This window comes from Heliangelus exortis, chromosome 2 (genome assembly GCF_036169615.1).
Source record: "Heliangelus exortis chromosome 2, bHelExo1.hap1, whole genome shotgun sequence".
Taxonomy (NCBI): domain Eukaryota; kingdom Metazoa; phylum Chordata; class Aves; order Apodiformes; family Trochilidae; genus Heliangelus; species Heliangelus exortis.
The window spans coordinates 139,876,143-139,888,674 of NC_092423.1; the positions used below are offsets into that span (position 1 = coordinate 139,876,143).

General features: G+C 37.9%; 1 protein-coding gene across 1 annotated transcript in view; it reads left to right on the forward strand.

Annotated features, from left to right (window-relative positions):
* NSMCE2 (NSE2 (MMS21) homolog, SMC5-SMC6 complex SUMO ligase) overlaps positions 1-12,532 on the forward strand; it is a 127,245-nt gene that overhangs the window by 845 nt on the left and 113,868 nt on the right. Inside the window, exon 2 of the mRNA XM_071738373.1 lies at positions 2,235-2,382. Coding sequence (XP_071594474.1) covers positions 2,250-2,382 — 133 coding nt within the window. The 5' untranslated portion in view covers positions 2,235-2,249. The remainder of the gene's footprint in view (positions 1-2,234; positions 2,383-12,532) is intronic.

A 12,532-nucleotide genomic window follows, 5' to 3' on the forward strand; every position in this document is an offset into this window, starting at 1 on the left:
ACCTGCCTCGGTAGTCTCTCATGGTGCTCTATATAACTCTGATTTCTCTGGTTGTATTTTCCACAAGTAAAGGGAGTGGGAGTTGCAAATTTTAAGTGTTTCATTGATGTATCTATTGAACACCTTCTTGGGAAGAAAAAAAAAACAACAAAAGTGTCTTAAAAGCATTACGAATTCACTTAGGAAATTTAAGAGCAAAATGTTTCCCTGGTATCATAAACATTTTCTAAGAAAAACAGTATTTTATAAAGGGAAAATTTACCCCAAAGTACCTAAATTACTTTCCAAAAGACATATTAAGATGAAACTACCAATGCAATGGCATTATTTAATATTGTAAACAATAACTCCTGTGTAGTTTGCTCCATGCTTCCACAAATGTCAAGAGGATGAAGAAGAAGCCTTTCTAATTTTTCACTGGGGTTTTTTTTGTAGTGTTTTTTTGTTGTTTTTTTTTTTTTTTTTTTTTTTTTTTTTTGTTGTTTTTTTCTTCCAGATTCCTGCCTTTCACAGTGTGTATCTGTAAAATTTCCAAAAGAACTGCAGGCTTTCTCAGTGGGGTTTACCAAATTCAAGAAGGGAATTAGAGTCTCACTGTTAAATTTGATATACTAAACAGGTCCAAAAAGACAAAGCTGCTAATGTGATTTTATGTCACTAATTGTTAATGTATATTTTAATCACAGAGGTTCTATACAAACAGTCCTACTAAGACTGGATTATAGCCTGTCAAAGGCTATTGTTGATAGAATAACTCATCCCCATTGATATTTTGTGTAGAATTCAGACAAAACATCTGCTATATTCTGAATTTGGTTGTGGATTCTATTGTTGTGGATTTCCTTCTGCTAATATGATAGCAGTAGAGTCCTTGATCATACCTGTTTTTTTTACGTGGGCGAACGTGTTATTTCTGTCTGTCCAAGACTTATGTTTTTATAAACTATCTAGAGCAGAGCAGAATTTTTCTTGTGCCCTGCAACTTAGAGCACAAAACTATGCCCACCAAGTTTTCATTTCTTATAATAGCTACCTGCTGTCTGAGCAAGTTGTAGCAAAGAATGAAAAAATAAGAGCAGAAGTTGGAATTTTTTAGAAGGAACAAACTGATGTGAACAGTGTGGATAGACACAGCATAAGCAAACCCACTTGAAGGTTGTATTAATGACAGGGGAGAAGCAGTTCACCCTCAAGGCTGTAGGTTGTGGCCTCGTGTTGGAAAGTAAGATGATGGTAAGGAAGATAAACATGATTCTTGTGTGACACTGTTCTGTCCTAATGGAACATGAGTATCAGAAGTTTATAGCATCTTTGGGGGAAGTGGGCAACATTTGTAAGGTGAACTTTTATTTAAAAGTTTTGTTAGATGCTTCATTGAGTGGAAAATCTCCCTTATGAGGAAAGGCTGAGGGAGCTGGGTCTCTTCAGCTTGGAGGAGAATGAGGGGTAACCTCATTAATGTTTATAAATATGTAAAGGGTGAGTGGAGCCAGGCTCTGCTCAGTTACGTCCAATGAGAGGACAAGGAGCAACAGGTACAAGCTTGAGCATAGGAGGTTCCACGTAAATGTAAGGAAAAACTTTTTCACAATGAGGGTGACAGAGCCCTGGCACAGGCTGCCCAGGGAGGTTGTGGAGTCTCCTTCTCTGGAGACATTCAAAGCCCACCTGGATGTGTTCCTATGTGACCTCCTGTAGGTGACCCTGCTTTGTCAGGGGGTTGGACTAAATCATCTTTGAAAGTCCCTTCCAACCCCCAACTTTCTGTGATTTCTGTGAAGAGTGTCCCTCTATTAGATTATTTTTTCCAAGAGCTAATTGTTGAAACAGGTTTGTAGTTGGTGAAGCTCAACTGGATGGGAGAAAGCATATTTCTTTCTAGCCTAATTAATAATAAGCTTAAAAAACACAGATGAGTTTTTGAGCACTTGTGCTTCTTTGGATCTGAAATGGAGAAGTAATTTTCAAGTGAACATAATAATTTACTTTGAACTTCATTGTGGTCTAGCACTAGGAGTGAACTGATGAAAAACTGCAAAATGTTTTTTGTGGTGTAGTTTTGCTTAATATTGAACAGAAGGTGAATTGCAGTTTCATTGAAATTACTGATGTCTTGGGAGCTCTGCTCTCGGATGTGTCAGTAGTTCTGTTAACAGTGCTTTGTGGGTAGCTGTTTTTCCTCCCAGATTCTTTGGGTGTAAACTGCATTAAAATGTTGTATCTGTTATTTCTAGACTAACAATTTCAAGATGCCAGGTGGTGCAAGAATCTCATTCAACTCTGTGGATTCCTCTCTTTCATCTTTGAAAAACTGCCAGTCTTACATAAACACTGGAATGGATATTGCTACTCATGTTGCCTTTGACCTTGTGGAAAGCTTCAGTAAGTATATTGTCTCTTTCATTGCATCCTGAATCTGACAGGTGAGTCCTAGGCCTATGTATTTTGAGTTAGTTACTTTCAAAATTTGTCTTATAGGAACTGAAGCACTTCTGGCTTGACCAGGGTGTTTTCATTCCTATCACTTAATTGGCTTAAATTATAAATTCAGTGAAAGGTAAATACCAGTCAGATACTGTTCCCACTTTTGTAACACCCAAGAACTAATTGAGTTCCAGTAGTTGTCACCATACAGCTTTTTAAAATCTTTATAATGTTGCTGAATGAAATGGAGAAAGCCAAGGGTGAATAAAATTACTTTTCATTCTAATACTGCTTCTTTGTGTGTGTTTTATTTGATGTTTAGGGGAAGATATATTAAAATAATGCTAGTAATTTTGAGCACAAAGCTTGAGACACCTGTTAGGGGATGTTATTTCTTTAAGTGCTGTCTCTGCCAAAAATCACATCCCTTTAGGGTGCTTCCATTTGGTCCCTTGCAAAGTGGGGTACCTTAAATGTGTAATAATTTCTAACAGTCTTGTCATTGCTGTTTCACAATAACAGATGCTCTACAGAGCTACTTTTCAAAGACAAATATTAAGCATCCCATTTTTTCATCTTATATATGTGATAATGTTTTCACTAGGAAAAAAAAAAACTCCAAAACTGGAGCTTTGGAGCTTCAAAGCTCCAAAAACATTTTAGTTGTGAGCGGTAAACTAGAATCCTCTGAAACAAAAGTCTCACTGCTGATTATAAATCTTGCACTCAACTAAGCCAAGGTTTATTTACAATCAAGGTTAATGTTTTTCTCTGTCTAGTGTGGTCATTCTCTCTTCTTTGACGTTTTTATCCATACTGACTTCAGAGACAGTTGAAGGGTTGGATCTGATGATCCTTGAGATGCCTTCCAACCTCACTTTGTATGACCTTTCTAGAGGAGAAGGATAGAGGAAATGGATAGTTTGAATGAACTGTGTCACCTGTGGATTTCCTTTGAGGTACTACTGGTATAGCTGTTTCTTTTTCCTCTCAGCTTTTACAGTCACTGTCTTTCCTACTCAGCCATAAGAAGTACATGGAAATACACTGAATGTACTGAATTCTTTCAGTTATTTTCACAAAAGTTACAAGCTTTGATTAATATCACCTCTCAGTAGAAGCCCCCGTTGAAGGGTGAAAGGCAACTTAAGCCTCACTGTGCATGTTTCCAGCTGGAGGCCTGTGCATTATAGGAAATATTATTTTCCTCAGTTGCTTCACATTAATCTTTAATTGCAACATTGAAATTATTTTGTCTGCTTCATTCAGTAACAAAAAGGACCATGTTTAACATCCTGTCCTGAGAGGAGGGGATTACTCTTGGTGAAGTACCTGTGGTCATTGCTACTGTTAAAGTACATTATGCGACTGGAAAACAGTTCCCAGACCATAATATTAATTTTATTTGGGGGGGGGGGGAACAAGTTTCCTGTAGAATCTTAGTAACAGAATTATCAAACATGATCTTTTCAAGTAGTGCATCTCATTTCTCTACAGAAAAGTTATGCCTAACTTTTAATTTATACTGCTTTGGTCTGGTGTTACTGTGCTAGCTTTTTACTTACAATAGTTGTCTTCCTACACTGTCCCTTATGGATGTGTGTACATGGAAGAAATGAGTGAAGCTCCTCACTTTTGTAACATTTGATTTTCACTGCCCTAACTACTCCATTTGGACTTCATGTTCTTATGTTCCTTATGCAAAGTCATCAGGAAAGATGCTGGATTTCTGTAGCATGACATACTCTTGGTAAACAAATACTTTTTGTGTTTTAGAGTTAGTATCATCTGATGTGCCATACTTGACTGTTCAGCTCTTACAAGGAAAGGTCAGATGTGGTTTTGAGCTGATCTAATGGGAAGTGTCCCTGCCCAAAGCAGGAGAATTGGAATTAGATGATCTTTAAGGTTCCTTCCAACTCAAACTATGCTATGATTATATGATTCTGTGTTTCTACATCCAATCCAACACATACATGAAGGTTTCACTTCTAGGGCTGTTAGTCATCTATCCTACTCTGCCTTCGTGTTCTGGGGCAAAAAACTAATTTTGAGCCAGCATTAGAGAATGTTTCTGCATTTTTGTTTCTGTTCTATTTGCAATTTGTTTTAATTTCATTTACAAAAATGTAACTTTGTACAGCATCTTTCATTGCCAGGTTTCATTGTGAGAAGGAGACTCCACAACCTCTCTTGGCAGCCTGTTCCAATATTTAGTAGTTTTTAATATTTATTTAATATTTATTAAATAGTACATGGTAGGTGGTGTTGGCTGAACTGGCTGCTGTTTGATGCAGTATCATGGATGGACATCTAGAGATGTACCTCATTCTGAGATAGATCAGAGAGCTAACTGGATCACTTTTCTCTGTTTTCTTAAGTATGGTGGTGGCTTTGCTCTGGTGCTGCATTTGAGATGCTTTGTCAGCAGCAAACACCAAAGTTTTTTTTTGTTTGTTTGTTTGTTTTTTAACAATTGAGCAGGGATTTGTGAAAGAATCTGTGCGAGATTTTTCTGACTGCAGAGCTCTAGTGAAGCAGAGAAATATAAATTCACAAATTTAAGTTTTCTTTGACAAGTTCATTTTGTTTGACAAGGATTTTATGGTAAGCCAGTTTTATGGGTGTTTTCCTGTTCAGTAAAATTTACTTTCTGCATATTAGCACTGTAGAGCTTAGATAAAGCTCTTCATTTTCTGAGGTTTTTAATGGAGAATGATACAAGGAATGCTTCTAGGGGATGTTAAAAGAGACCAGTTTGGCATTTCAGCACTTTGTATGCATGCAAATTATAAAGCAGCCACATCATTGCTCAAGAGGAGTGAAAATCAAAGCTCAGTAGGGGGCAGAAGAAGATAAGAAGTGTGCAGTTTTTAATTTAAGTTACAAAAGGCATTGAAAGGAAACTGGCCTCTCTACCTGTTGTTGATCTGAACTAAAGTCATCGTTGGTTAAACCATTCAGAACTCTAACAATGGCTGTGGAAGCTGTAAAATCCCCTCAGAATGATTTTGAATTTAAGCTTTGTAAACAGATGGTAGCAGGGTTACGTAGTATAAAGAGGGAATAAAATTAGTTATTTGATCCTGAAACTAGAGGACTGCTGCTAGAAAGAGGTGCCAGACTTGTGGGCAGGAATTGGCTCATGATATTCCATAACTTACAGTAAGCTCCAATCCTATACTAACCTTTCTTCAGACATCCCAGATGCTTTGCAAACAATGACTAAGCCTCTCAGCTCTCTGGAAGGTAAATAGTGTTTACAGGGATTGCTTACTTCACCATTAATGAAATGGAAGTCTTTTGGGTGAGTAATGGTTGCTATATGGAAACACTTTATCGTAAATGTAACACAGAAAAATAAAATAAAATAAAAAATAAAATTTCCTCCAACTGACTGAGACAACTAATAAAACCTTTTTAGAGAAGATAGAGGTTTTTGTGTTGGATGTCAAGGACTTCAGATTAAATTGCTTACTCATGAATAAATACCACAGAAGGCCTTTCACACCTCATTTTGATACAATGTTTGAAAGTTTCAGAAATAAATCAGGTTGGGTTTTTATTTAAACAGTATTTTCATATAAAAATGCTTTTTTCACCCTTTCCCTTTTATTCTTATCCTTTTTCTCCACATAATTCCTTTTAGGAAGCTGCCATCTATCTACTAACTCTTTTCAGTCCTGCTTAAATGGAATTTATTTGTTTCTGGGTAAAGGTGTCATGGCTGCAAGCGAGTACACAAAACTGATGATATCACTGATTATTTTCCCTACTGTTCATTATTGTGCTGCTCTCATGAAGTTTATTCTATCTGAAGAGTCTTGTGTACATCTATTAATTACATTCTGAAAAAAGAACACTTGTACTCTTCATAGTTAACTTGCATGGGACAATTACTTTCTGGCAATAACAGCAGAGCGTTGTAGTTCAGATGGAGTTCTCAGGTTTGGGGGTGTTTTTTTTTTTTTTTTCTTCTACACATTATATTTGCTCAGAACTTCCTATTAACTTGGTATATTCCCCAATAGCTTTTAACTTTCTTTTCTGTTAGATTATAATATAATCCGGAAAGATTAAGTAATCTCACTGGACACAGCTGTTCTGAGGAATTGAAGGGAAGGCTTCAACTGAATAATTAAATGTTGTAACTCTGCAGTAAATGTTGGTCAGAGAAATATAGAGAAGTGAGGGAATAATTTTCATGAATATAATTTGCAATTCAGATTATTTTGAAGATCTAAAGATATATAGCCTCTCACCACGTGGTCCCACATTTTGAAATGTAGGACAGAATTTAACAATTGATCTAATTCTCCATGACCTTGAACTTGTTTTTTTTATTACTTTCTGCAAAATAGTTCTAATAAAAATATGCTTTTTGCTTATTATGAATAAGGGAAGGATTTAATACCCAATATTTCCAGGCAGATTCACTTTATTCTGTACTTACGCTATAGTTCTCTTTACATCTGTTTGCAGTGGAACACAATAGTAAATTCAAAGTTTTTCCTGTCCAGTTAAGCTTTATTTAATGCTATGAGATGTGCTGGGAATTCCTAGTGAGAGATAATATGGAAGTACAGATTTTTTACTTGAAATTGTAAGTAATAGACCTCACATGAAGAGTCAAAAGCAAAATAATCACAGATGAATTAAAACACTCTGAAATGTCTGTGAGACCTCTCATTAGGCCTCAGAGTCTGTTGAGCTTTGCACTACCTCACTTTTTTTTCAGATCTTCTAGATTCTTGTTCAATGCTGCTGCATTCTGGAGATAAACCTTAAGTTGGTTCTCACTACAGTCATTCCCAAGTCACTTTAAGGAATCCACTGTTCACAGTGTGCCATAAGGATGAGATACTTAGACTACTTTAAGATTCGTTGCTAAAATTGTATTTAACCAAGTCTTAATTTCATCAGTGATTCTGTTGCTTAGCCCACTCACACATTTATGTCCTAGTCCTCTATAGGTTTAGGAAAAGAAATGACTGATGTTACCTTTCAGGTTAGGCATTGCTGAATGTGAACATGGATGCTCTCTAGCAAAATAAGGCAGAGTTTCTGCTAGCTGATGCTAATTTAGGTGAAGACTAGTCAATTTTAATGCATATGATCCTTAAAATATTTTTTTTTTTCAATTAACTTTGATGTCTGTGAAGAAAGTGTTAAGACCTGCCTGTCCATTGACAACCTACAGACTTTTAGCACTGAGCATATTCACAGTGGTGTGAGCATGTGTTGGCAAAGACACAAATATAAAGATTAAGGATCTGTATCTAGAAGTGAAAACTGGTTTTACCAAACTGAATCTAAATGGGAAACAGCTAATTTAAAACTTCATTTATTTAATGAGTTCAAAAGAAAGGTAAGTTTTATGTCCATCTTGGTCTTTTTGCTAGTTACCTTTAGATATTGACATTGCCTAAAGGTTATACTTTTCTTTCAAGAATACCACTGTGGTGTAGAAACATTTTAAAATTTTGCTATATAAGAACCATATAAGCAGAAAATCAGACTGCACACAGTTGCTTTCACTATGTCTACCCTGTTGTCAAAACACTCTTGAATGTTCTGTGCCCCAGCCTAGAAAAATAGTAAAGGAAACAATGAAATTCTTGAGTGGTCCACCAACTTCAGAGTGGTCTGGATATTTTAAAATTTAAGCACATGCTTATATAATTTTCTGTATTGTCCTAATACACAGTGAATTTGAAGGTGATGATGTTTAAAATTAATTATAGTGCAAGAAAAATCATGCAAGTTCTACTGTAATTTGCATCTTCCTAAATTTATCCTCCATCTGTTGATTGAGCTATAGTGGTATGACTGAAGAAGGAATTTGCTGAGTTTGTCATTGTTTGGAGATGTCTCTCAATATTAATGCTCCTAATGTTGGACTGTAAGCCCCCTGTTGATATCTCTGCACCCTGAGGAACAGTTGTTTGCTCTGCTAATCTAAATTCTCATTGTTGAGGAACTTCCTTTACTTAAAGTGCTTCTGCAGAATTAGAAGGCACTGCTGGGCATCCATATGAAGTACTTGAAGGATAGGTCTTATTCTTTGTTTTTGTAATTAGTGTAACCTGCTCTATATGTTGACTGATCTGCTGATAATGATGCGAAGATGCAAGCTCAGTGCAGATCTGCCATATCCACAACAGGCTCCCATTCCCAGCTCTGTTTGGAGTTATCTGGTGTAAATTCTGCCATCTTGCTGAGGATGGCAGTTTTATCTGACTCCTCAGGACAAAGCAGCACCACTTTCTCAAGGATATAGAACTGTGAAGTAGAGAAATCTGTAGATACTGAAATGAAGACTCATGGTCATCTCCAGGTGCCCAGCCTAGCAGCTTGCTCTTTAGAGGGACCATTGCTTTTGTCTGTGGCTGGAGACAAAGCTGTATGAGACTGAGAGCAATGTCCAGAACAAATGGGAAATAATTGGGAGGGCAGAAGTGTGTGCTAACACAGACAAGGTGATAGGGATTTCTTAGTATAAAACCTCTGACAGCTTTTTATAGCATTAACAGATAGGGTTTTGTCTGATTAGCTGAACAGGTTTTAAGGTAGAGAGCAAGATGTTTCCTTGATGTCTAGGACTATCTTTGCACCCATATCACATTCCCACTGTTAAGTCCAGAGGCCCTGGAGCATAGAACAGTTGGGAGGGAAGCAGTTGTTGTACCTGAAATCTCATCTTATTTGGGGATGGTTTCTTTTTCTTAAAAAATTTGCACTAAACTTGCACTGGCACTCAGCTGCCATCCATGGCTCCTTGCCAGCTGTATTACCTAGTAGTAATCCTGTAGAAATAGCAAGGTCTGCTTGAGAATTCCTCCTTTCTTTTCCCACACTTCGAAGTATTTTTCTGCTCCTCACTATGTACAGGGTAGGCCCATGGGTTTTACAGAGTGTTAGTGATACAATTCTTTGGCATGTGCCCCAGATTAAGTTGGCCCTTTACAGCTCAGGCTTTTCCTGCTTGTCTGCTTGTTTCCTATTGCATAACCTCAGTTCCAGCTGCTTATCCCATTTGTCTGGTCCCCTTGCATCAGAGCTGTCTCTGCTTTTCTTCATGTGTGCTGCACTGCATCTCACCATGTGCAATGTCCTGCCTTTACTGACTGCTTCCTCTTCTCCAGATTGCTTGGGATCCACTTGTGCCATGATGCCTGCTAAGTACTAGCCAAACTGGTAACATAGGATCTTTTTTTCAATGTGGGGTTTAACTCCGTGAAGTTACCCACAGCATTTGATTTCTCTCACTGCTGTCTTAATATGGTGTTACACTCTAAACTTTGCTAACCCTTATGGACATAGGAGGGAGTGTAGAGAGTATAGACACAGTGGTCAGCCTAGTTTTATGAAATTATTGGCAGCCTCTAATAGGCAGTTCATGAGTTTCTATGGAATTTCCACGAGTCATACATACAGTGGCTTTCTAAACACATTGCAGCAACCTGTAGCAGTAACAGTCAGACTTGAGGATCATCACCTTCAGTCATAGAATGTCTAGGTTTGGACCTTCCAACACTCCTGTGTAGGCAGGGACACATTCCACTAGATCAGGCTGCTCAAAGCCCCATCCAACCTGGCTTTGAACACTGCCAGGGAGGGGGCAGCCACAACTTGTTAGGCAAGCTGTGCCAGTGTCTCACCATCACTCAAATTAAAGAATTTCTTCCTAATGTCCAGCCTAAACCTCTCCTCTTCAAGTTTTAAACCATTTCCCCTTGTCCTCTCACTACACACCCATGTAAAAAGCCCTACCCCAGCTTTCCTGTAGCCACCTTCAGATATTGGAAGGTTGCTATAAGGTCACCTTGGATCCTCCTTTTCTCCAGGCTAAACAACCCCAATTTCCTCAGCCTGGCTTCATGGGGAGGTGCTCCAGCCCTCTGATCATTTTAGTGGCTCTCATCTGGACACGTTCCAGCAGCTCTGTGTCCTTCTTATGCTGGGGACCCAGAACTGGACACAGTACTCCAGGTGGGGTCTCACAGGAGCAGAGCAGAGGGGGAGAATCCCCTCCCTTGACTGGCTGCCAGTGCTTCTTTTGATGCAGCTCAGGACATAGTTGGCTTTCTGAGCTGCAAGCACACACTGACAGCTCATGTTGAGCTTCTGGTCCACCCCCACCCCCAAGTCCTTCTCCTCAGGGCTGTCTGCAATCCTTTCTCCTCCCAGCCTGGATTAGTGAATGGGATTGCCTTGACCCAGGCAATAACTGGGTCTATATAACTGAGTTTGATAACTTTGTTCAACACTGAGATCCAGGGACTTTTCCTTGGAAGTTTCACTGTCATTGACCTAAACCCTGCTCTCTGGAATGGTGCAAATTTAGGTGTAAGGATGGACTCTCTGGCTTGAATGTGTTTGAATGTAAAATGGGTTTGGTTAATTTGTTTCCTCCATTCTCTCTTTTTTTCATAACTTATTTTTCAATGAAAATTCAACTAGAGGATTCTTTCAGAATCTTAGCATTGGAAAATTTCTTCTGAAATGACCATGATATGGTTTTTTGGGGATCCAGAAATAAACCTGATGACACCTGTGCTTCTAAAATTTGTATGCTCTGTTATTTTCCATGGTGTTAGAGATCACTGTGCTTAATAAAAATAAACAAAACATAAGGTACTTGTCCAGAGAACACTCTATAGTATTTATAGTATACCTGCTTGAAAGTGGTGACTGAGGAAAGGAGCCAGGACTTAAACTTTGATTTGCTATCCTACTGTTTTTCCAGAGAAGATAAGCTTTGTCAAGATGTTTTCTTGCACATCCTTGGTATGCAACTTGTGGTTTTGTTAGGTCCCTTTCCTCCTCATAGTGGTCTCATAATGGACAAAGCTGTGTCCTGTGTTGTAGGGATCCTGTAAAGGGAATCAGGCTTTGTTTTTCCATTGTGAGCCCATATCTCTGTAAAGGGGCTCATCCTGAGGAAGTGAATAGCAAACAAACACTTCTATATGCAGTGTATGAATAGCATTAAAATTGAGTAATATATTTTTATTGACATGAGGGAACAATCTTACCTTGATTTGAAATACCCAAGAGTATGCCTCAGTCTCTCAGAATTCACTTGATTTTTAAGTGAGATTAAATTCCAAGTAAGGGTTGCAGATTTTTTTTTTTTTCTTGTTGCAGAATGTATGAGTGCAATGTCAAAGTCCATCCTGGAGATAAATGGCTTTTCACTGATGCGTGCTATACTAAAATGTTTTCTGTTTATGATGGATACAAGGTACTGTAGAAAACAAAGAGAGACCAGTGATCCCTGAAGTTCAGTAACCCTTCTGTTTTAGCTTCTACCAGATGCTATCTGTGAAGTTACACGAATTCCCTCACCATACTGAGCTGTACACAGAGGAAGTTTCTTTCTGACCTCAGGCATTCAACACCCAGAAGCTGCTGGTTGACTGGTCTGGGTTGTTGCTACACCAGTGCCTGTGGTACTAACTGGTGGCATGCACAAACTCTGTGGAGGCACCAAAATTACATCTTTCTTCTTGGAAGGTTCTTTTTCTGCTGTTTAAAGTAAACTTCTATTTTTGGGTGTGTGGGATAAAATGTTTCAGATTCTCAAAAATTCTGGTTTTCTGTCATGTTATTCTTCTTGGATTGTTTTACAGGTGTTCAACATTTCAACTAACATTGAGGAAGATAAGTATGTTATTTTGAAGTAGCTAGGTAAATGGTGTCACACTATGTATTCTTCAAATAATGTTATTTTTTGGAACAGTGGATTGGTTAGGTTCTTGTGAAATGCTTTTCTGATGACAAAAAAATTACATTTTGTGTATTATGCTCTTCAATGAATACCAAAATTTTTAGAAGAGGGGGCTGGAATAATTTTTTGCTATATCTTGGTTCTTCAATAATTACAGTGCAAAAGTTTTTATAGCCACAACATTTATAGCCAGCACTGTGAGGTTATTTCTAGAACACACTGGTTGGTTCTGAAGGCTGTTCTTCATAGAAGCTGTCTGAAAAATGAGAAATTGCAAATGTGCCTTGTTTCAAAATCTGGAGAAGCATGGCTTGCAATGAAAGATTTATGCTATTTTTATATTTATCCAAAAACCACCCTGACCATAGTCTGTAA